Genomic DNA, 24,503 nt, shown 5'->3' with positions numbered 1-24,503 from the left:
ATCATTTTTCTCTTTCTAATCTCCTCCTCTTTGATCCTAATTTCCCAGTAAACAAACAATATGTTACACTTTTACACAGCAGCCGTAATGCCCTCAGTTATTTAGCAGCTGAAGTCGATCGACACGTTGAATCACAGAGGGGCCTCACTGTCTTAACCTGATCTGCTGGTGGTTATTTGTGGTGCCGCTACCACAGCAGGAGGGACGACTGAAGGAAACCAGTGACAACAAAGAAAACAATAACATTTATTTATTGATTCATACGTTATACATTTCATGATATAATAGCGATATATTATTATTGGCAAAGATACTATAATCCAATAGCATTTCTATACATAAATACAAAATCTGAGGTAGGGCCTCAAAGATTGATGACATTCAAAATAAATAAATGCATTTCACATATATGATATATATCTTCTTTTTTTTTTTACATCTCACACAGATTTTAAAACATTTGTTGTATAGCTACTCTCTATTTTCAAACCAAAAAGGATGTCATGGGCTGTTGGAGGCACATATCTATATCCATAGGCAGCAGTGCCTCACGTAGAACACACAGAAGTATATGACATTACTCAAGTAATTAGAAATTTAACCTATGCATTCATAGGTCACACAATAAAGTGCCAAAAAGACACAACAGACATAACAATAGGAATTACTGGTACCATATGAGACAGACGATAAGCTATTTAGTGGTGTTATTTTTGAAATACATATAATATTCTACTATTAGAGGACATCTATAAGGCCAATGGTTACCTGAAGATGTTTTGTAACATATTGGCAAACATCAAGGAACACTACATGGGATATGAATGGCAGTATCTCGACCTTCTATATCCAGTCCACTTTTTTTCTACAGTTTGTTTTGTTTTCACTCAAACTCAAAATCCTCTTTCTTTGGTTACCTATACTGCCTAAAGTTGACTCACAGGCTAACTGACTAGCCAGTTACCTTTTTCAGCTTTCCTTCTCCTCCTTTATAAGAAAGGACGACAGCAACCCTCGGTTTCTCAACATTATGTAGAACGAAAAGCTCCCTAAAGTAAACATGCACCGACTTATTCTATTGAGAGAAAAAGGACAAGGACACTGAGTTACAGCAACACAAACTTCACATGCAAGCACTTCAGTGTTACATTTCATGAGAAACGTGATTTTAGTCGAACCCTACGTCAGTTTCTTTCTCTAAACAAAGAAGAGAAGCCCAGTAGAAAAGAAAACACAAAACATTTAAGCTATTTAGTTGTAGCCCTAAAGGAAATGGTTCAAATCTATCCCAGGGTTTTTAATCATTCAAGTCTAACTACAAAGATCCTACTACACTATGCACTACGTCCAAAATATGATTTAAATGCCAACCTGTCCCTTTGTTGACCCCAGCTCTCAAGCCAGTGGTTGCCATAGGATTATTATTATTTTGTTTTTTGTTTTTTTGTTTTTTTGAGCATATCAGTGATAAAAGTTTGTTTTACTCAGCTCAAGCTCACAGATGGTGGTCTAACATCCTTGTGCCCATCACAAAAGATGGAGAGGAGCAGCAGGCTGAGGCATCCTGGGAAAAAAGAAAAAGTCCTATATTCTCTGCTTCTTTCAGCGATCTACTGTCGCACTGGCCATGCAAACATCTGACTGACAGAGACAAATATACACGCACACACTCGCACACAAGCGTACACAGTTTGAATAAATGCACTAAGTCTTAACAAAAGCGACACTGTGGAGCAAGCAAGCTATTCAACAACACGGCGTTTGTGCTCATTAATTGATTATGTTTTATTTTCAAACCACACAACCTCTTCAATCATATCTATGTGAAAACGATGGCTTAGAGAACGAGTGAGGGGAGACCCTCAAACTCTGAGCTACTGTTGTATTGTACCGTATCCATACCTGCACTCTCCATTAAGAAAACACTTAAGCCACTCGAGGATTAAAACGCCTGCGGTGTTAAAAGCGTAATAAAGCCGACCAGACTTCGTGTCAAGATGAAAACGCACACCTAACTGCTCAAAGCGTGGAAGGAACTAATTGCTTCCGAGTGGACACATGGTGTTACTTTGAAGCTCATTTGTCGGCTGCCTGTCACGTTACGTTTAAAAAGGCTGCAGAGCCAATCGGACCGCACGCTGAGCTGCACCGGACAGTTCCTCCACATCTGCAGATCGCTTCTTCTTTTTTTTTTTAACGCCCACGAAAAACGCTCTTACAGTCGCTCATTTGTGCTGAAGTCCCGACAGCAGCAGGCCGCAAAGAGAAATACATTCTAAATTGCGGCATTTGACTGATTCTGATGGACCCTAGTGTGAGCGAGGCAACCAGGAAGCCGCTTAAAGCCTTTTCATTTTCTGCATATGCAAATAAAACAGTTCAGCGTATCGACAGTCGAGACACTGGCTCACAAGACAATTCAGCTTCCAGTTGAGTACAAGGCATCTGAATTTTGATGCTTCAGAATGAGTCTTTCCAACCTTCGACGTTATAAACACAGTGAGAAGCAACACTTGGTTTAGCATCGCATCCAGTCCAGAACATCCTGGGTAATAATCACAAAATGCTGCTCTGAGGTGGACAGGAAGTCGTATTCTGATTCTGGTCTGTTGCAACACACCTCCACATCTGCTTCCATTAAAATCTAGCATACGGATGGCTCGACTCTCTGTTTCCTATGCACTGAATGCTGTTATTCCTGCAACTACCGGAGTAGTCTGACGGAATCGAGTATACCTGAGACCCTGTTTTCATGAGGACGCACAGAGAGGAAAGAGGCATAAAAGTCTGAAATGGCAACGAGGTCTCCGGAGCTCTACCACAAACAACAAGAGACAAAGTACAATTCCAGGAAAGAAGGAGACCTAGTCTAGTCTAGTCTAGTCTAATCATCATCTACTCATACATAGCAGGGGCTCCTAACATCGTGAGGACGCGACGACACACACAGAGAAGACTGATTAAGAAGTGTACACTTTGTACAAGGCGTTACACAGCTAGCGAGAGAGACATGACAACACACACACACACGGACACGCTCTCAATTCCTGCCTCACTGTACATACGTGAGGATGTGACGTACGTTATATAAAAGGGTTCACAACACATACAGAGATACATACACCATCTAAAATATACGCACAGAGTGACGTGTTTTTGAGACTTGAAGGTAACCTACTAAAGGAAACATGAACTAGTCTAGTGGTTTCCTATGTCAGGAATGTGCTCCCTTAAACTCTAAGATAATATACTATAACAGGAATACGACTTAATAGAGAAAGAGAGAGGGTATCACAAATGGTCCCTCAGGTCCAAAGACAAAAATAGACCCAAGCTTCTTATCGTACTGCGGAGTCGTTCAAGGCCAAAGTGTATCTACTCAAAGTGGTAATCAGGATGCATTCGCTATTCTACTGGGACGTAGGAGGCACAAATTGCAGATCTTGTAATCTATTTTTGACAAAGCAAGAGCAACTGAGCAGTAGCAAGTGTGAATATACATATATTCTGCCGGAAAGGAACAAAATGTGTTAACGTTGCATACCGTGTTTTTATTTTTCTCTTTCTTTTTCCCGAGGCAGTTGATATTATTTGTATTGCCGATGGAATTCTGTACAACTTCCTTTTTGTTTACCTGTGTCTGCCTCCACCGAGATGACTCATTATCGCTACGCACAGATAGGATGGCACACGCACACACAAACACGCGGAGACACACGGCTCCATAGGGAGTAGCTATGGTGAGTCTAATATTGCAAGTGCAGTCTGAGCTGTGTCGTTTTATGACACCATTTTTCTCTTGGAATAAAGATCCCTGGGAAGGGCTCTGGAGTGGTCATGTGTGGGAGGCAATGATAGCCCATTTACCGAGTACAAAGCAGCAGCGGAGGAGCAGACTCCACCTGGGCAGCCACTCCTCCCTGAAGAAGAAAGAAAGAGGTGAAGAAGAAGAAGAAGAAGAAGAAGAAGGGAGCCTGTTTGCACAGCCTCCAACAGGGTGAGAGACAGGGAGTAAAGAGGCTGAAGTACAGACAAGAGAAAGAGACAGAGGGGGGGAGAAAAGAAGAGCTGGAGGGGAAAGTCAGCCTGGAAACAGGCATGGTGATCTCCCCTCCCGGTGCCAGAAGTTGTGGTACTGCCTGGGTGACTGTTACTGGTAGGAGCCAAGCTGGAAGTCCTTGGGGGGCAGTTTGAGGCCCAGGGAGCTGGTACCCAGAGGGTCGATCATGTTCTTGTAGCGTTGTCCACGGTGCTTCATCAGGAAAGGACCCCAGTCAGGCTGAGGTGAGCAGACCAGCTTTAGACGCTGCAGGAAACACAGCAGGTTTGTACAGGCTGAAGCAAAACCACCATGTTATAGTGAGAGACAGGGCACAGAACAGACTGGTTGTTGGAGCTTCTGTATTTAAATTTTTCTGGCAATCTGCAGCAATGCCAATGCCACAGCATCTCCACCAGGGGTCACCAAAGCTAAGAACGTGCAGAGCAAAAAAAGAAGCTTAGACAGTTTAAGATACTGCATCGACACCTGCACACGTGGACGTGGGGTTTGGACCATTAATCCTGCGATTAATGCACCATCCCCTCACAGAGTGCAGATTCCCGTCCAAGTATTCCTTTGACACACATTAAACATATGGGTTGTGCAGCTGAGACATAACTTAATGGAAGGATTGAAAGTTTAATCCCTGACACCTGAACGCTAAAGCCCGTTCTGACCACCTCAGTTGTTCCCATTGCCCCGTGCTTTGAATGGCATCAGAGTGAGAGTGTGTGTAACAGTGGGCACAGTGTAACATGTGGTTTAAGATGTAACAGTGTTATAAAAATGCAGTTTATTTACCATTTACTGCATATAAAACCAGGCATTCCAGCACCGTGGACATGGTTATATCTGCCAGTCCTCTTTTACTAATAGGCCTGTTTATATGCTGTTTATTGCTGAGAGCTTCTCACAGTCCTGTTTGTGGTTTCTAACTGGGTCCTCCAGTTTTGTACACGTGCTCCTCATAATAATAGAATGTGTACTCACGTTGCCCCAATTATCGATTTAATACCGTGAACAATATCTTTTAAATAAATCAATAAATAATTTAACTAAACAATGAAAGTTATTGCTGCAATCTGCTCGTAATGTAAAAATATCACTGGGGTGACTGGGGTGTTGGAAGTTGTTTTGCAGTAATACCCTCAGATCTCCCTTATGTAAAAGTAACCACTGTAATTATGCATTCATTACAGCCAAGCAAACAAAAGAAATTCAAATGTAAAGTTGGGGCACAGTCTGTGATTGATGCTGCTGTCAAAGCTGCTGAGGGAACGTAAGGACAGAAGGCCACGATCGTCGTCATCTATTAATCTGCGTGTTTGAAAGGACTCGCCAGAAAAATGTCCAAATTAATACACAGCCCGTCTCTCCCTGCTAATGAGCGAAGGATGCCACTATTGACTTCTCTGACTCTCTGTGTGTGTGTGTGTGTGTGTGTGTGTGTAGTGTTCAGACTAAAACAAACCTACGTGACAGTGTCTCGTCACAGCTTTGTCTCAGTTATTACCTCAATAATGGTGCCGGGGGCGAGGTGCATCTTAATGACAAACATGATGGGGATCCAGATGACGGAGCAGATGACCATAAGCCAGCCCAGAACCATGGACCAGGTGGGGTAGGTGTAGTCCTCATACGTCATCACCTTCCACTGGTACAGACTCAGTCCCAGGATGCCCTGCACAGACCAGGAAATGTAGTTTAAATGAGCTGTCCTCTGTCCACTGAAGCTCAGTATGACACTGTGGTCAGCTCCACAGGTGCTGGGTGTATGAGCATGGAAAAATGTCACGCATGAAAAATAACCATAATATCTGTTTCTTCCTTGCGGCAAAAGGACACTGTTTACTGCAGTTTGGCCTAAATAGATTAGTATTGCAGCGTGGACAAACAAATAAATAAATAAATACTTGTTTGGTGAAAGAGTAAAATCTGTGCATGTTTTGATGTGGATTTGCAACACAATGTACAAATCTGTGATATTTTTGAGTCAGTAGGAGTAGCAGATAGTTATCTGCACATGTGATGAAATGATTTTTTAAAAATTGCTATTTTCCTTTTGTAAATCAGAGAAAAGCATATCAGCCATTTTTTCCCATAGACCTATGGTGTAAATGTTGTGGACAGACCCTGTCAGGATGCAGAGAACAGCTAAGATGATCTCTGGATCTTTTTATATCCATTTTGTTTTGGTTTGCTGTCTGTGTGCGTGTTGCAGTTCCTTGCACATCATAATTTACTTATATCTACAGAGTCTGATATCTTTTCATTCTCCAGGTTACAGGTGTGTGTTAAAATGATTCCAGTAGCCAGTGTGATGCTAAACTCTGACAGTGATTTTGAATAATTATTGTGGAAGTAATTCATTTTTAAATGACACAAACCGTCATTGAAAAGCTGTGGATCTAAAATGATGACTGTTTTTTTTGCTTTTCAACGTCTGAAGCCTCATGCTGTGTAATTGATGTCTGCACCAAATGAAGCCTGGGCAGTAGATTTCCTCCCAATTAATTGTACTCAAATCAGGACACATGGTTTAAACTGTGTCCACTGTCCCATATAAAGAAGAGGATGGTTGATGAAAATCCAACCTTCCTTTTTATTATAGGTGCAGTGAGTCCAAAAAAGAGACAGAGCTGAAAGAAATCTCCCCCCTATCTGCAGGAAATGTGTCTGAAAAGGATTAGAATAAGAAGAGGACAAGGAAAACAGAAAAAGAAGGCAGACAGAAATAGATTAGCCGGGGTTGTGCTTCAGTGAGCTCCCTGAGGAAATCTGATCTCCCTCTAGAGCAGCAGGATGACCAGCCGGTCCGACTGCTGCTCAATTTGTCATCGTCACCTCTGCTTTGTAGCTACAGTGGTTTCCATTACAATTGCTAAAATTCATGCAGGCCAGTGTCCAACACTGACATGTTGGTAAATACTGTGCACTGGAATTTACAAGTTCTGCCACATAGCATGTGACAAATGACTGACCATTTTATAGGAAATGCTCCATCTGGAAATAGTGCATGTGTATTTCCAGCAGCTGACGTTATCTGGCAGTTACTACACATAAATATATATATATATATATATATATATATATAAATTTACAGCTTGAGACCTTGTGACAGGAAGTGGAAGGAAAAAATCATTTTAGATGTCGGCGTAACAGGAGCAATTTCTCCTCTGTTTCTGTCCAATTGCAAATCAATGAACTTGAAAGGCAGCAGTGAAAATGGTGAAGCATGTTAGTGTATGTTTGTGTGTGTGTGTGTGTGTGTGTGTGTGTGTGTGTGTGAGTGTGTGTGTGTGTGTGTGTGAGAGAGAATGAGATGAGCAAAAACAAATATACCGTCAGAATTGTTGGAGTCACAAAGGCCCAGCAGAGTCTCCAGAACCGGTTTGGCTGGAAACCAATCATCATTTCAATGTCCTCGCAAAACCTCTGCAGACCTGCAAAGCAAGAAACCATCAGGGCCAGAAGAGAAATGGTCAGGGAGAGGAACCACAGTGAGGGACCTAAGTTTAACAAGGTCCCTTAAAAAAGAATCACCAAATTCCCTCCATCTTTATGAGTCTGCATGTGTGTGTGTGTGATGAAGAAAGACATAGGGAGAGTGTCGGTTTCTGTTTTCCTGAGAACAAGCGAGGAAGCAGATGGTTTCATTCCTCGCCTTTATTGATGGAAAACAGTGAGTGACATGAAGAGACACAGTCACACTGTCATTTCAATATGTCACTTCTCCCGATTCTCTGACAAACTGGAGGAGCCTCGTTTACTTTGCTCCCTGGTAGCGGCCTCCTCTCATTGACCTGAGTGGGACTTATATGTCACAACAGAGACACCTAGTGGTCACAGATAGAATAACATTTCATGGTCCAACATGTAGGACCTCTGGATGATCAGCTAATCGTTTGAAAGACTCAGACATTTAAGATTCAGTTGAGATCCAGTGATTTGGGAACCTGAGCTTTAGCTGGGACTTATAGTTAGAATATATAAGCCTTCATGTCTCCCCAACTTGAGAACCTGAACAAAATAATAATAATAATAATAACAATAATAATAATAATAATAATTTCTAATTTGTAAGAATTTAGCCTGAAAGCAGAGCAGGTTTTAATTGTACTTGTGTTCAGGGTTGAGGTCAGTGCTGATGTGACAGAAATCATGACCCATCATCTAATATTTGATAAAAAACATTAGTATTAAAATGAATTTTGGCCTGGGAACAATAGCTCTAGATCAAGACTTTGATTCATGTCTCCAAAGCAAAAGACGGTTCAGTTCTGTTTCAGTTGAATTTGCTGCAGCTTTTAATGACACCCAGAGGATGCATATAAAACATACATAATAAAAAATTTTTTTACTAATTGGGTTGATTATTATGCAGTTTTCTGCAGACATCTGTGCTTTTTGCATGACAAATCTAAATGTTTTCAGTAGTTTATATAACTGTACTCACCATAGAGATAGGAAATCCCCACCAGCTCAAAGATAGCGATGATGACCAAAGAGTAGGAGGCTGCGAATGTGTCCACCAACTGCAGCATGTACATCCCACTCTGCCACAGACAAGACAACGCGTTTCACCAACAACTCAAGGCTGCATCTTACAATAACACCGCTCCTGTACTTGTTTATGACGTGCATGAGTCCTCTTTGAGGCTCTGAAGCTGTCTGAGGTTTAATACTACCCAGCTTTCCTCGGTCAGCTCACTGAGCCTGCAGAAATCTGTCGGCCTATTCAAAGAAAGGGTCCCAGGGCACGGAAAGGATGCCTCAGGTGTGACATGAACGTGTGACATGAACGTGTACACAAATGTGCGAGAGTCTTTGCGGTACCTCCGTGATCATGGGAAATCCCAGGATGAAGAAGGAGGCACAGCAGACCAGGGTGAAGATCGGTTTGTGTTTCCTCAAATATTTGGGAAACTCGTCTGACACGGAGGTTACAATAGTCTCAATGGTGGCAAACTGAAATAGAGGAAGATTCAAAAGAACATTAGCTAGAGAAAAAGAGAAAAATATAAAGACAAGGAAAAGAAATGGGGAAAAGGGAAAAGAATATTATTAATTCCTGTATGATGTTCAATCAGGACATTGCTCAAATATGCCATGAATTAAATTCTGTCACATTAAAAAAAAAAGTCAAAAACATTTAAAAACCGTTTTGGACGAACTCCAGAAAACCCAACTCAGCAGGTCCTGATTCACTGTCTCTGCCACAGAATTACACAAAAAACTGATCAGTCAGACCAGTTTGCAGCAGAAAAGCTCCAGTCAGCAGTTTTATCTTATTGGAATCACAGCAGCTGCTATTCTCAACACTTCAGTACCTCATGTTGTGTCGTGTTCGTCCTCAGTCCATCTAATAATCACAGTTTCACCAGAGCTTCACTCATTTCCAAACAGATACAGAACATTGTTCTAATGCGGAGCAGGAGAACATTCAAAAACAAATCAGAGCGAAGTATTTAGATGAGAATGTGGAGAGGTGACAGGTGGAGGTTAGCAAATGTAACACGCTGGTTAAATTGGTTCAGAACCCAGAGGAAAACAGTGAGTGAATATACAAACAAACAAACTTGAGCATGGTTGTGTGTGTGTCTGTGTGTGTGTGTGTGTGTGTGTGTGTGTGTGTGTGTGTGTGTGTGTGTGTGTGTGTGTGTGTGTGTGTGTGTGTGTGTGTGTGTGCATACTGTAGAAACCCATTGGCACTGAGCTATCTGCCACTTCTCTGCTCTTCTCCTGACTCTTGAGCTCCCAAAACTAATTTCCCGTCAACATCCCAAGCCTATTACCTCCGAACTGCTTTCCACGACAAAGCCACCAGCGTCTCTCCTCAGAGCCGCCACTGCCAAGGCAAAGTAACATCATCATTTACTGTTGGTGTTGACTTGCGTCTTAATGTGCCGCCGTGCCCTCTGCTCCTCTGCTGGGCTCAGGGGCGCCACAGCGCACTTGACGGAGTTGGTGTTTTATCTGGAAGTGTTTGCCCAGGACTTGGAGATCGCTCTGGATTTTAAAAACCTCCCAGACACTGAAGTGTTTGTTCCCTGACATGACATCAGGAATGAATAAGTGCAGTGACTGACACGGTTAGAGCTGGATGTGGCACATGAGAGCAGGAGTCACGTCAAAGCTGCATTAGCCAACTTTTTTTTACCGATGCACAACAAGCTGAAAACACAGATTTGACATCTTATGAAATATATATGTGTGTTACACGTTTCTGGAAGAGATTGTTTAATTACACATGCAGCACACACAGCGTTCTCAATCATTTGGAGACGAACGTAACAAAGTTAACGTAGTTTAATTTTAAGTTTAATTGCACTTAGATTGACTTCAGTGTTGTCGTTCCAAAACTTTAAGGTCAAGTTAGTTTAATTCACTCCAATCAGGCAGATCCCCTTCTGCTCAAGTACCTGGGGAGCTCATGCACTCCAGCTAAAATCAGCCACAGTAGGTGGTGTGTATGGGTAATTATGTTAATTAGGTCAATGTGTGCAGCATGTCTACATACTTTCATAGCACTACCAAAGATAAGTGTTCACTTTATACTGCAAACAAAAGTCAGCAGGCTACCAACAGACCGACTGTTCGTATTGTGAACCCCTGATGTTGCAGTCACTGAAAAGCTGTTTTGTCACAAACACATATCCTAAAAAGAATTTCCACCTCATTTTAGAAATATCTACCAGACAATGACTCTAACTCATTTTTTTAGCCTTTGTTTTATGGATTATTTTGGTTTTCTGGCAAACTTCACTTTGGTTCAGTCTCAGCAGGCAATAGTTTTTTAAAAAAAGACCCTGTAGACCCAGTGCACTGTCCACGACCTGCTCAGCACCAAGCAAACAAAGCATCAAGCAGCTGCTGAAGAGAAGAGGAGCATGTAGCAGCTAAAGAGCCAGACATTTTTCTCAGAAAATCAATCTCACATTCATGAGACAGACAGTAACTCGACTCCAGTTGGATGATAATGACACTCTGTGTTTGCAGGATGTGCAAATTTGGGTTGTAGGCATTGACAAAGACTTGTGGAGTCCTTCTTCCAAGAATTACAAAAAAAAAAAAATATATATATATATATATATATAATTTTTTGGTCTTTTGGATAAAAAAGACTTTTGTCCTCGTGTGTCCACTATAAAAGCAGGTCTGGTCGGTGTTCAGCTTAGCTCAACATAAATCAAACAGAATAAAAACACAGAGCTCTACTTTGCCTCTAGTCTTTGTGCCAAATTCAACTAATCACATTCTGGATTTACTGTGTGTGGTTTTCTGATCTTACTGTGCCCAAGATAACAAACAGGTGTGTGTCCACTGGTGTGTGACTTTTCTGAACGAGCTAAATTCTTGAATTTCACTTTGTGGCTTTAAATGTAATATGCAGAGAAGTGAACTGCAAAATATCTGTTGATTATCCTCATCTTTATTAAGAGGACAAAACCACATAGTGTGGAAAGTACAGAGACACAACTCTACACACACACACACACACACGCACACACACACACACACACACACACACACGAAAGGACAAGTAGTTACCATGGTATCCAGTCCGAGAGTCAGGAGCATGAGGAAGAATATGATCGCCCAGAAAGGAGACAGGGGAAGTCTGGTCAGAGCCTCTGGATACACCACAAACGCTATGCCTGGACCTGACACACACACGCGCACACACACACACACACGCACACACACGCACACACACACACACGCACACACACGCACACACACGCACACACACACACACACATATATAAATGTCTCCTCTGCAGACAAGAAGATTAAACTGGCTCAGGTGTGTTTCAGTGAGAAGCTCCAGTCTGATGCTGCTGCCTCTCGGTTGTGTATCTTACCTTCATCCGCCACCCTTTCTATCGGCACCTTTAGCTCATGGGCCATGAAACCAATGACCGAGAAGATGACAAACCCAGCAAATATACTGGTGGCACTGTTTGTGCATGTCACTATAATAGTATCCCTGCAGGAAAAGGGGAAAGACAGAAGAGAGAAGCCAGATGAGAGCATTTCTGATTTAGTTTAGTGACTGCAAGAGCGCTGCAACATCTAAAACATCAAACAAGCAATAAATTATATTATGCTCTTTTGTTTGAAACAGGGCATCACTGTCTTGTGTACACACAGGTAAGAGATCCAACAGTGCCCTCTGGTGGTGGGAATAAAAACTGTCTGCAAATACAGAGCTCTAAAAAGAGTTAAGCATTTACAGATGTACAAAACTGGGTGCACTGTTTTATTTTGTAAAATGTTTCTGTTATTTTGTTTAAACTGTGGAAAAAACTAAAACACACACACATAATAAAGACTAGTCTAACAGCTCCACAAACTAGTGCTGCAGAAATGGAGCTGATTTAACCTCAATGAAAAATAATAGAAAAGTCAATAAAAAGTCAGTGAAGGATTTAACTAATATTCTTTGTTTTATTTTATGCTCATGCATGGCTGTTTTATGAGACGTGTGTTTTCAATTAATAGAGAAAGTGTTTGGGTATTTTGCAAAACTCAATTTTATTAGCTCCAGACTTTATATATTTATAGGAACAAACAGCTGTTACATTTTTCTTGAAATAAGTTAAATAAGGTATATTTCTATTTTTACACTATATATTTTCACGTGTTATGTTTTAGTCTTAAACCAGAGGATATCAAACTACGTAAAGAAATATCTGAACGATCTAATGCTTTAACATCTGCACATAAAACCTGGTCCATAAAGTGGCTCCAGTGTCAGAGAGAGAATAAAGAAACACTGAACTGCTGGCTGCAAAGAATGCACTTTATTAATAACGTGGTTATTTATTTATTCGTGATATTTCTATGAGATATACAGATACAGTAGCATGTGTCTGCTGGAAGCATAGTTTACCTTTTGTGTGTTTACCTGTAGCAGTTATTGTGGAACTTATTATAAGAAGACAGAGTGATGAGGCCTCCCCAGGCAGCCGACAGAGAGAAGAAGATCTGAGTGGCTGCATCTTTCCACACCTGAGAGAAGAAGCGAGAAAGAGCTGCGGGTAAAGAGCAGGAAACCATTTTTGCCATTTGAGGAAAGAAGTGAGCAAACGTCCGGTACCTTTGCATCATTGAGTTTCTCCCATTTTGGTGTGATAAAATAGAGGATGCCGTCACCGGCGCCGGGGAGGGTCACTCCTCTGATCAGAAGGATGACCAGGACCACATAGGGAAACGTGGCTGTGAAATAAACCACCTGAAAGACGGAAAGACGAGACGAAATGAGTGTGAGACGATAACTGACAGAAAAAAGCTTTAATGAAACAACACACTGAAACTAATCTGTTTACACATTCTTTATATCTTCTTACATGCTACATGAATTTAGACTAGAGTTTTTTTTGTTTCTGAGTGATTATTTCCTGAACACTAACTTTTTAAAATGTTTAATTAAACTTTAAACATTATCCCGACATTCATGTACAATATAGTTGATGAGACCTGAGAGTCTCCCTGAAACATTTCTGTCGTAGGTGTTGCATGTCATCGACGTGTCCAGTAGGGGGCAATACAATACAAGTGTTTGGTGTGTACTTCTTGTTACTCCTGGATGCATTTAGTTTCCTGAGAAATGCTTCGTTCTGTATGTTGTTTTTCCATGAATCTAAACAAGAATCCTTAAAATGAAGGATGGATAATATCCTTGCTTTCTTCACATTTTCTCTGTTACACCAAGAGAAAAATAAAAACCAAAGACTTTAAACTTTTATAAAGTCAATCTCTGCAGCAATTATGGTCAGAATTTGACAACGTTTTATCAAGTGGAAATAGTAGATTAGGTGTTTTCTTTGAGGTGAAACAATTAGTTAACATATAAACTAATAGGAATGAAATGTGGTAGACATTAATATGTTATTGTTTTTTCTTAATCTTAGGCTGAGCTTTTTAAATCTACATCACACAATCACAGATGCAGTGGTGGGTGAAGGATGCATTCTGCAATTTCACCACTAGATGCTGCTAAAGCTTTCACACGTTGGACCTTTAAGTAAATCTATTGGTTTCAACCATAAAAAAGTCTAAATAAATCTATATTTAATCCAATACTGACATTTAGCAAACTTTGTCATGTTGGAATTGGATACAAACCAGGTGCTAAAAGATTCTGTTGGACTCTCCGGGTATTTGTCTACAACTTAGAGCTGAATCTCAAACAGAACCTATTTTTAATGTTTGTGAGGGCTGTGTGATTGAAGCTCCTTCTGTCTTTGCAGAGAAGTATCAGGACCTATTTCTTGTATGTCACCTGTTCACCAGTAGGCAGCACTTTCATTTTCATCACTAAAAGAAGGATAATATACTAATAGAAAATGAATCCACCTCCTGTTTGCCTTTAGCCGCTGGTCAAAGCTGAAGATCAGAGATTAGAGGTTTAGTTCAGGTTAGCGTTTGTGTTTTCTTACCTTTCCTGATGACTTGATTCCTTTGGCTAAAGAAGCATAGACGATGAGCCAAGCCAGGAAGAGACAGCCTGCCAGAGGCCAGCGCAGGTCTCCGGGATACTCAATCCCTTTAGAGATGTGCAACACATTGTACCTGCAGGTGTGATTCAAACAGCAAAACTCTGTTTCTGAAAGAAATGACAACACTATGCAGCTAAAAAGTGATCAAACATAAGCCTGCACACATCCAAATGTATCAAACGCACAAAATCTGCCTGCAACTGACTCCAATAAACTTGGATCGTATGTAATTCTACTGCAGAAACAGGTCTTATCGTATCTTGCTTGAAGATACTGACGCAGGTTGCATTTGCTTTGTATTTTCTGCTACAGCCGTATAGTTTTTACTGCAAGTTCCAAGTACAAATACTTTCACTGCAGTTACACATTTTGCTGTTGTAAGAAAAAGAAGATTTTATAAAAAGTATTGCAGGGTATTATCAGGTGAGTCAACTGGAAAACTTTGGTTTTGTGTGATTGGTCTGTTTATAAGAGCACTTTGACAAAGTAAATGGAAAAATACCATCGACGTGGACGTTAAAAGTATAAAACCTACATTTGCACACGTATGCCTTAATTTCTGTTTTCTTGAATTTAAAATCTCCTTCACTCACTTGAAGTACTCCTCACTGGGGCTGACGTAGGTTTTGTTGCTGTCTGCAGTCATGTTTATCAGCTTCGTCAGGTTTCCCACAGCATTTGCAGACAGACAGAAAGTGGAGTTCTTGATGGAGGTGATGTTTCTGTCCCGCAGGATGCACGAGTCTGTTCCAATCAGAAACCAACACACGTCAACGGGGCGAGACAAACGCTCACTGCCAGCTCACGTTTTCGCTCCGAGAGTGAAATGGGGAGCGAACGGATGGATGTGATTTATAGAAAGGACTGACAGGAGGCTGCTGCAACAGGAGAAGACCTGGAGACGGCAGTGTGGAGCCAGACGCAGTCACATTAGATCTTAGTTCTTTTCCATCCACAGCCCAACGTGAGTAACATACAGTAAATTATCCTTTGCATAATGTTTTTACTTCTTTCTTAAGGACAATTTATTGATGCAGACAAAATCGCAGCTTTATCTTCAGACTGAAACTGGGAAAAAGGAACTGTGTATTTCAATTTTACACAGAAACAACCCAGTCACTCTGAATTTTGTTGCTAAACAATTTGGACATTTGAATGTAAATATGTCCCTAAAAATGACCATATGCATAAACATCTTTCTGACATAGGGCCTGTTCATGAAACTCTTGCCCACCCTACAGCCTGCAAAACACAGACACAGTGTGGAGTCTGCATAATTCAAGTTATTGCAACTCTTTCACTAATCATCCATCATCTATACCCCCTTAGTCCTAACCAGGGTCCCAGGGATCAGCTGGAGCCTATCCCAGCTCTCTCTGGGTGAAAGGCAGGGGTCCACCCTGGACAGGTCCCCAGTCCATCACAGGGCCACATAGAGACAAACAACCTCACACACTCACACTCACTCCTATGGGCAATTTAGAGTCACCAATCAACCTGACATACATGTTTTTGGACTGTGGGAGGAAACCAGAGGACCTGGAGAAAACCCACACAAGCACAGGGAGAACATGCAGACTCCACACAGAAAGGCCCCTGATGGGTTTCAGACCAGGAACCTTCTTGATGTGAGGCAACAGTGCCAACCACTAATCCTTTATTGGAAACATCTCTGCCTTATCTGACATTTTGCTCATTCATAAGATTGAAAGAGAGAGAGAGAGGGTGAGGGACTACAGTGTTAAATGGTGCTGCAGTTCCTGCTGCCGCCGGCTGAGGTCAGTCTCGGGCTCACTGCAGCACTGCAGCAGCTCAGTATGTACAGTAAATTTGTCAAGCAAGCAGTTTTTTGTGCTGAATTCACAGAATGGTTTAAGGAAATATTAGACTAAATTAACGGAATTTCGATATTTATTCGACGCAAATTGACGTCGAACGTCCCCGTGCCCCTGTACGCGCATGTTCTCACTAGAAAAACGTCCTTTTATCCACAGTTTCAGCCAAATCAGATCCACAGGCCGCTCCAACTGTGTGCTGCAGCTTCAAGTGATAAAAAGCTGCTGTAATCCGTCATTATCACGCCAAAGAGGAACCGAACACGTAACATAATAAAAATGCGTGTGCCTCGTTACGTTATACTGGTCATTGCAATGAAACAGATAAATGAAGTGGCCCTGAATTGAAAGTGTTTTAAACAGCGCAGAGATCACAGGTCAGGATTCATTATACTGCAGGACACCTCAGCTGAGGGAGTCATGACGCATTGCGCATTGTGGAGAGAGAGGTGCTTTTGGTGTACGTGTGTGTGTGTGCGTGTGTGAGTGTGTGAAGGTGTGTGTGTCTTACCTAACAGCAGCATGTCTTTGTCCTTACATTCCACCGTGTTCCACTCATTCCTACAGTTAGCCCATGGCAGTGAGCCCTTCAACGAAGCGAACAGGTAGTACAGTGTCCAGCACATTATAATATTATAGTATATGGCTATCAAGACAGATATTATCAACATGGCAATCCCGCAACCTAAAATAAATAAATGAGACGAAATATATAAATCACTCTTAAGAGAAGTAGAGAGCTCGTCATCAAAAGAAGTCAGTTTTATTTGTGAATTTTGCTCTTACGCCGATTACGTGTGGCAGGTTACCTTGCAGCGCTGGGATGCATTTCCACACCGACACGGGCCCCTGGCTGGCAAACTGGCCCAGGGAAACCTCCAGCAAAAAGATTGGGATCCCGGCAATGCCCAACATTGTCAGGTAGGGGATCAAAAACGCTCCTGGAAGGACATTAAACACCAGGCTACAGGGAGCGCTTTGGGAAGTCTCACATTAACTTTAACGCTGTTATAAAGATTAAATGAAAATACATGAAGCCTGCATCATCTGCTGATAGTTCAAGAAAAGAAAAACACGGATAATAATAATAATAATAATAATAATAATAAACGTATTTTTGTTACTATCACGAAAGGTGCAAATAGTAAATGGACCATTTTAATGGCAGTTTTTGTTTTTTTAATCACTGAACAAAAAGTATTTTAACTGGGTGACGCAGAGCAAAAGAAAGATGAAATATTTGACACCCTGAGCTAAAGCGAGACAGTATTTTGATTTTCTGGACTAATATTTCGTTGGCTTCTGTGCCGGGAATTGACTCTTACCTCCACCATTTTGGAAGGCAAGATAAGGGAACCTCCACACGTTCCCCAGTCCCACCGCATAGCCAACCATGGACAGAATAAAGTCCAGCTTATTGGACCAGTTTCCTCTGGCCTTATTCTCATCTCCCCCCTCGTCATCATCGTCAGCCTGAGAGGGGAAAAACAATCATTCATTCTCCAAAATAAAACCCCAGCCTAGAAACATTCAACCCCAACTTTCACAACAATAATAATAATAATAATAATAGTATTAATGTTATTATTAATACTACTACTACTAATAATAATTTAATAAAGGAGAAATGTTGATAATCTTTAGTCAACAACCATCATCCTTCTTAGAAAATACTATTAATGTTCAGTAAATACGAATCATTGCTGGACTTCTCCTTCATGCTCATGTTTATTATTTTTTTTCTGCTGATGTCAGATCCCAGTTTCAAGTGACAAACCAGTTTAGAAAACCCGTCCGGCAGCACCTGTAGGTCAGTTTTAATCACGTCCTAAATCTCAGATGCAAAGAAAAGGCTGAAGGCCCATGAATAAAATGTGACCAAATCCCAACGCAAACCGCGCCAAAGGACGTGACTGAGTAAATTCAGAAAACAAACTCGTATAAATAAACAACACCATGCCCGGTAATGTGAGTGCGTGCGTGCGTGCGTGCGCCTGTACGCGCTAGTGTGTGAAAGAAGGACGTGTGAGCGGTGTGTGGGCGCCCTCACGGGGATTGGAAACAATCCGCAGTCTCATGTAAGACAGGGGGTGTCTATCAGCTGGATATAACACCTGGGCTCCAGGGCCGTGCCAAGAGTCTCTGCTGGAGGAAACACCGCGAGAGTGTGATTTCATCTTCTGAGCAAAAATCAATCAACACAAATAATCTTCGATCGGTTTCCATCTAAAAACACTAACAATAATAATAATAATAATTAAAAAAGACAAAATAAAATCCGCTCGGGACGAATGTTCTCTCTGATGAATACTACTCTTTGGTTTCTGGGATATTTGGGTAAATATCGCTAAATAGCTGAGCCTGTTAGAAAGTTTTGATTGCAGGCCTGGATCAGATTGGTGCAGAGGGATTAGGACAGGACTCTGCGCAGAGCAGCGAACACCAACCAGCTCAGGGTCCACCCGAAACACTCATCACTACATGCAAGAATTCAGATGCTGGGCTTTAATATCAGCTTTTCTCAACAGTGTCTCATTTATAACCTGGTTCTGAATGAACCACTGTGACAATCACTACAGCGTCTAAAGCACGTATGCGTATTATTATTATTATGTTGGATATTTAAGCAACAGTCATTTTAAAATACCTCGATAGTAAAAGATCTGTCTACGCTCTGGGCTGTAACGCTGCTGATGCTAAATGTCAAAGCACAACTCGGAAGTTGTCGGGCTAGAAATCAGCACTTTGTGAGCACATCTATGCGCAGTGACAAAGCCACAGACCGGTGCTTGGAAAACCACATTTTTAAGGGATAACGCACAACGTCACAGACATAAGTCTCCATCATAAGTCAACGGAACTGGTTTACTAAGGCTCTGCATGGCGACAAGAGCTCCCAGCGGGTCTGCACCTGCTCTGTTTGCAGGCAGCAGGTTAATCCAGTCAGGTTTCTTATCGACGAGAACATCCACACCACACCCGCTCCGCTCTCACACCTCTCCGTTAAGGAGACGGTTCATTTAGCTGACTTACCCCCACCACGGCTCCGGGCTGAACAGACGTGTTTCCATCTGTTCCCAGTATGATGGTGGTCTGGCTCATTGCCGTCCAGTTGCCAGCGGTGTTGTTCTGCTCTGTGGTGGCCCGGAGCGGGTCGCCGTACTGGACGGACCCCCCGCGGGTAGAACCTGCAGAATCCTTCCTGAAGGCCGAGTTGACGGCCACGGATCCGGGGACTGCCGGTTGGGTACTTTTAAACGTCCCATACGCTTTATTGGTGTCCGGTTCTCCCGGTTTATTTTCCGTGGGACAAAAAGTTTTGGTCTCGTTGCACGGAGGCGGTGGCTGAGGTGCCGGGTGATGGTGAGGGGCGGACGGCGGGCACACAGCTGTGTTGTCCGGTTTGTTTGTTGTAAGTCCAGCAGCTCCGTCGGGCTGCTGCGCCGGGATGTAGCCGGTAGGAGCGCTGGCCGGTTGCTTGGCCATTTCTCTCTGGTCAGAGAAATCCTGGAACATGGGAGCGAGAGATTAGCGAGAACAAAAGCAGCAGAACGGCAGAAACCATGAAGCTGTGAGGTTGCTGCAGCCCGGCTCCGGTGTGGACCTTAAACTGCTCGGTTCCTTCTCTGCAACGTTTTTCTGCAGCATGTTCTGGCTCTGGCTGCTCTATAGTTTCAGCTCACAGTCTACCGGGTGTGCTGGTGTGCGTGCGTGTGTGCATGTGTGTGTATGTGTGCGCGCGTGCGTGCGTTGGAGGGAGGGGGAGGGGGGGGGGGGGGGTGCTTCTCCAGTTCTCGCTTTCTGCAAGATTCTTTAATTTTACGCCCCATTTCCCCCCTCATGTCATTCAGCCACACACATCCACTGATTTTTATGGGCAATAGACAAGCTGCTGCGGGTCTCTCGGTAGCTTCGCTCTCCCCCGGCAGGCATGCAGGATCACCGGTGTTACAGCAGAAAGCGGACCCGGGGCGGCGGAATTACAAATGACTCTCTGAGATTCAGCTTTGGTGGGAACGTGGAAGGAACCAGAATACCCTGCAGATTCTGGCGAAAGGAATAGGGCGCATTCATTTGAGAAAAAACTATGATTGATTAATGTTTAATTGTGTTAACTGCACCTGGCTCTAATCGCTCCTGTTTAAATAGAAAACGAATAAATTAGTAAATGAGGTAAGACTGATTAAAATGAGCCTGTTTTTTTTTTTTTTTTTGATCCATTTGGTTTTTTAAAAGCAGGGTGCAGGCTCTTACAGGAGAAAAACCAGGTTGACCGATGACAGAATGAAGTCAAGAAAGTTTTTAATGCAGCTGCGTTTCAGCACCACAGACAGCGAATGTACAACCTGACAAACTGCTTTTAAAAGTGTCCAATCAACATGAAAACAGCTGAGAACAAGTTCAGAAAACAGATGAAGCTGCAGGTGAAAAAGTTAAAAAAAAAAAAAAAAAGATTTTCAGACACCTACCATTTTTTGCAGAGCTCTGGTGGCAGGCTGGAAACTGCTGTAAAAAGCCGGAGAGAGGACTGGAAGCGGACTGGTTGTTGCCGCGCAAAGCACCAAGTGCAAAGCTTTTCTATAGCTCCGTGGGAAAGACCGTAGTTTGCGTCAGTGCAGAGCAAGGTGCCCTTCGCGTGACATTTTCTTGATAATAGGAGTTTGATAAATCATTGGCCTTGGATTCGGATTTTTAAAGGGACAACCAAAGCCAAGACAACGGGGGCGCGTGTGTGCGTGCGTGAATTATGTGCGTTCTAGTTACGCATGGTGCATGCGTGAGCACTGGACGGACTCTTTCAAAGCTGATTAATACACTTGTCTCCAGGGATGTGTAGGATGCTTACACGCATACACACACACACACACACACACATACTAAAGGGACCCATCCCACAGCAGCCACACAGCTCATTTGCTATAAGGATTTCCAGGTTTGGGCTGTTTCAGGAGACCCTAATGGGCGACATCAGAGTGTATGTGGGTCTAAATAATATTTGCACTTGTGCTGAGGCGAGTTTAGTTACAATTAAACTCCTGGGGAAGAATCATTCGCATCCCCGGTGTCATCATCAACATTCAGGCCTGAAAAATGCAGGAACTAGACTACAAAGGAAAAGTGGGCGTTAATGATAGAAGCGTCTATTTAAGCTGTTATTTCAACCACAATGCTGTTATTCTTCATAGATAATATACAAAGTCAAACATATATGCAATAATAATAATAATAATAACTGTAGGAAGAATTAAAAGTAAAATACTGTTAGGGACTATGTGCTAAAAATGGCCTAACCTATAAATAGTTTTTTCCACTTGGCAAGTTTTACGCACAGCGCGCTCCAGGCTCTATACATTCCGTCGTGCGTCATCGATATAGGGACATTGATCATCTTAAAAAAAACAAACAAAAAAAACAAAAGTGGGCGAGGTCTTTATAAAGCTGAAGTCTTACGCAAAAAGGAGGCCTTTTTTTTCTAAACCCACGTGTGTCAGGGGGAAGCAGACTGGTAGCAGTGACACCGGAGGGAAAAAGGTGGCATACTGGAGATTAAGAAACACTGCATTGCGCATACCATTGTCCAAGTCTTTAAATTGATCACGCACAGAGCTGTGCAGCACCTGCATGTGGCGGCTTATCCAAAAAAAACAATAAGACACAAATGAGCTCCTTCGTCTCCGCAATTAACAAGGACTTCTAAACAATTTTGTGTTAAGGCCTCCGTGCAGCAAACAATCACTAGTGAGTGGTGGAGGCGCGGAAAACACACACAAGCGCAGACTACATTAGAGACAACACACACACACACACACACACACACACACACAGTCCAACACAAGGCAGGAAAACTGATTTCTGACTGATTTCATTTTTTTTTTACACTTTGCAGCAACACTGAAATATTTTCCTGATGTCAGACCTGTGACAGGCCAATTAATAATGTGGTACCAAATTAGACGTTTGCGTCGTTGCTTGGCAACCGCGTTGTTTAGATAAGGCTAGGACAGACAGGACTAGTAATAGTCCACTACCCCATAATTCTAATAATCAGTAATAAGTTAATAAACAGCCATTGACCTGTTTTTAGCCTGATATAACGCTAAACAAATATTGGCGTATTTAATTGTTCTTATATGTATTGTGCTAAAACCACAGGGTCATTTTACTGTAGTTTAACTGTTCAATATAGTTTCTGATTATTTTTCTTACATTTTAATGCACCCACCCATAAACTAATAAATCAATAATTCTAAACACAAATTCTCGCATGCGCGTTTGTGGCTCACGGGCCTGTTTTTACTCTGCGCAGATTTCACGACAGCGCAGTGGGTTTGAGGCAGTCTCCCTGCTGTCCTTACATCGGGACAGTCCCATTCACTGCCGTTCACTTACTATGCGCGCTGGCATCTCTACGCCTGTAAATCTGCGTCCGTTCCAGATAAGGGGCCGAGGCGGGTATATTAGCCGCCGCCCTGAGTTTAATTACATTGTCAACAGAGAATAACTGTAATTGATTTCTGCTTCTCTTGCAGAGTCCGCTGAACACACGGCCTGACGGTGCTGCGCGCACACGCTCGTCGTGCCAACACGTCTAGTTTTGATTTTAAGAAGAAGAAGTAGCTGAAAATGTTCTGCAGTGCAAAATAAAGGCCACGAACTGAACATCGTTTATCTGGGTTCTTCAGTTTTTGGATCCGTTTTTCAGGGTCTCTCCTCGTGCACGTTAATCACAGGGCCTAGTGTAATTAATTGACCAGTCCCACGGTCTGCTGAGTGATAAGAAGCCGCATCCATATGAACCAGTGCTTCAGCGGAGGTCACCCAGAGGCCCACGGCTCCCATCAGCATCACCATCATCATCATCATCATCATCAGTCCTGACTGACAGAGCTTTTACAATTCTGCCGTTAAAATGTTTTGCAACTGGACTAATAATAACAGTTGTTGAATGATGGTTGTTCCTTTATATTAAACAAGTAGGTGAATATTTGCTTTTATAAGGAGCACAGGGAGTAGGACAATAGGGGCCACGCAAAGAAAATCCCTAAATAAAAATGATGCAGATGGTGTGAAAATGTTTGAGAAAACTATAGTTAAACAAAACGCTACAACAATTGTAAAGAAATGATGGGTTCTCCTGAAGAACATGCAATAAGTCACATCAGCCTTTTGCATGATGGGCCTCAAAAATCTACAGCTGACACACCTGCATTGAAACTAAGACAACACACTGTTCACATTTTTAAACACTACAGAACAAATGTAGAGTTTCATTGTGAGACATCACTGCTGGTTTTACCAACCAGTTTTGCAGCACACGGGCCTTTTAAAAGGATGTGTTTAGAATCACCTCTGGTAGAAAATGAAGCTGAAATATTAAAGTCACAACTAAAATTCAGTGGACAGATTTCTTTAAATGTTACTTCCAAAAACATGCATTTGTTTGTCCTGCACAGAAACCCCTGCTCTTGTGAGCACATGCACTACCTTCTACTATTCAGTATGCAGCCCAGGCTGTACTGAATCAAAAACAGTGGAATATATCAGAAGAGGTACTGCCGAACCCTCAGTAAGACAGGCGGTCGGCAGCACAGTCTGCTCCTCCTCCTTACAAACGACTCTACTTTCCTAGAGTCCAGAATTCATCATCTCAGGCTGAGGGGGAAAAAAAAAAAATCTTTAATTGTAAGCAGAGCTGCTCAATGAAGTATGTAAAGAGGCTTCAGTCAGCTTTTTACACCTTAAATTCATTTTGCATTCTCCCAGTAAACTCACGTGAAGATGGATGATCCCTCTGGTGAGATCTCACACGGCTCAAAGTGGGACAAGGAACAGAGTGGGGAGGGAAAGTGAGAGCAGCACTTGGCAAAAGCACAAAACCTGTTCAACAAAGCGATGACAGTTAGTAGTTTTTGTTAAGTCTAAAAACTCTTAGACTGAACCGAGGCTGAACTGGGTTTAAAAGTGAAATACTTCAACAGCACGGATGACAGGATTTCACTGTGGACTGTTGTTGCGTCACATAGAAACTGGAACGCCCTTGAAACAAGGATTATACGAAGCCTAGATGTCTAAAAACAGAAAGGTTTAGTGATGTGCTTAATAAATCACGCTCACAGGGAG

At 42.3% G+C, this 24,503-nt stretch overlaps 1 protein-coding gene across 1 annotated transcript; it reads right to left on the bottom strand.

The window, feature by feature from the left end:
* Positions 1 to 3,746: 3,746 nt before the first annotated feature.
* slc6a5 (solute carrier family 6 member 5) lies at positions 3,747 to 19,972 on the bottom strand. The gene is made up of 15 exons (XM_026320193.2): positions 19,416 to 19,972; positions 17,708 to 17,855; positions 17,192 to 17,323; positions 16,894 to 17,067; positions 15,141 to 15,291; positions 14,488 to 14,620; positions 13,146 to 13,280; positions 12,954 to 13,057; positions 11,908 to 12,032; positions 11,594 to 11,706; positions 8,879 to 9,010; positions 8,499 to 8,598; positions 7,385 to 7,485; positions 5,556 to 5,723; positions 3,747 to 4,306 (listed from the first exon to the last, which is right to left on the bottom strand). Exons 1-15 carry the CDS (start codon positions 19,896 to 19,898, stop codon positions 4,151 to 4,153), a joined length of 2,355 nt encoding a protein of 784 aa, XP_026175978.1. The 5' UTR covers positions 19,899 to 19,972; the 3' UTR covers positions 3,747 to 4,150.
* Between the last annotated feature and the right edge of the window lie 4,531 nt (positions 19,973 to 24,503).

The sequence above is a fragment of the Mastacembelus armatus genome, chromosome 3 (assembly GCF_900324485.2).
Source record: "Mastacembelus armatus chromosome 3, fMasArm1.2, whole genome shotgun sequence".
NCBI lineage: Eukaryota > Metazoa > Chordata > Actinopteri > Synbranchiformes > Mastacembelidae > Mastacembelus > Mastacembelus armatus.
Note: the sequence above shows the minus strand (reverse complement) of the source record. Positions and strands in the feature narration are given on the sequence as shown.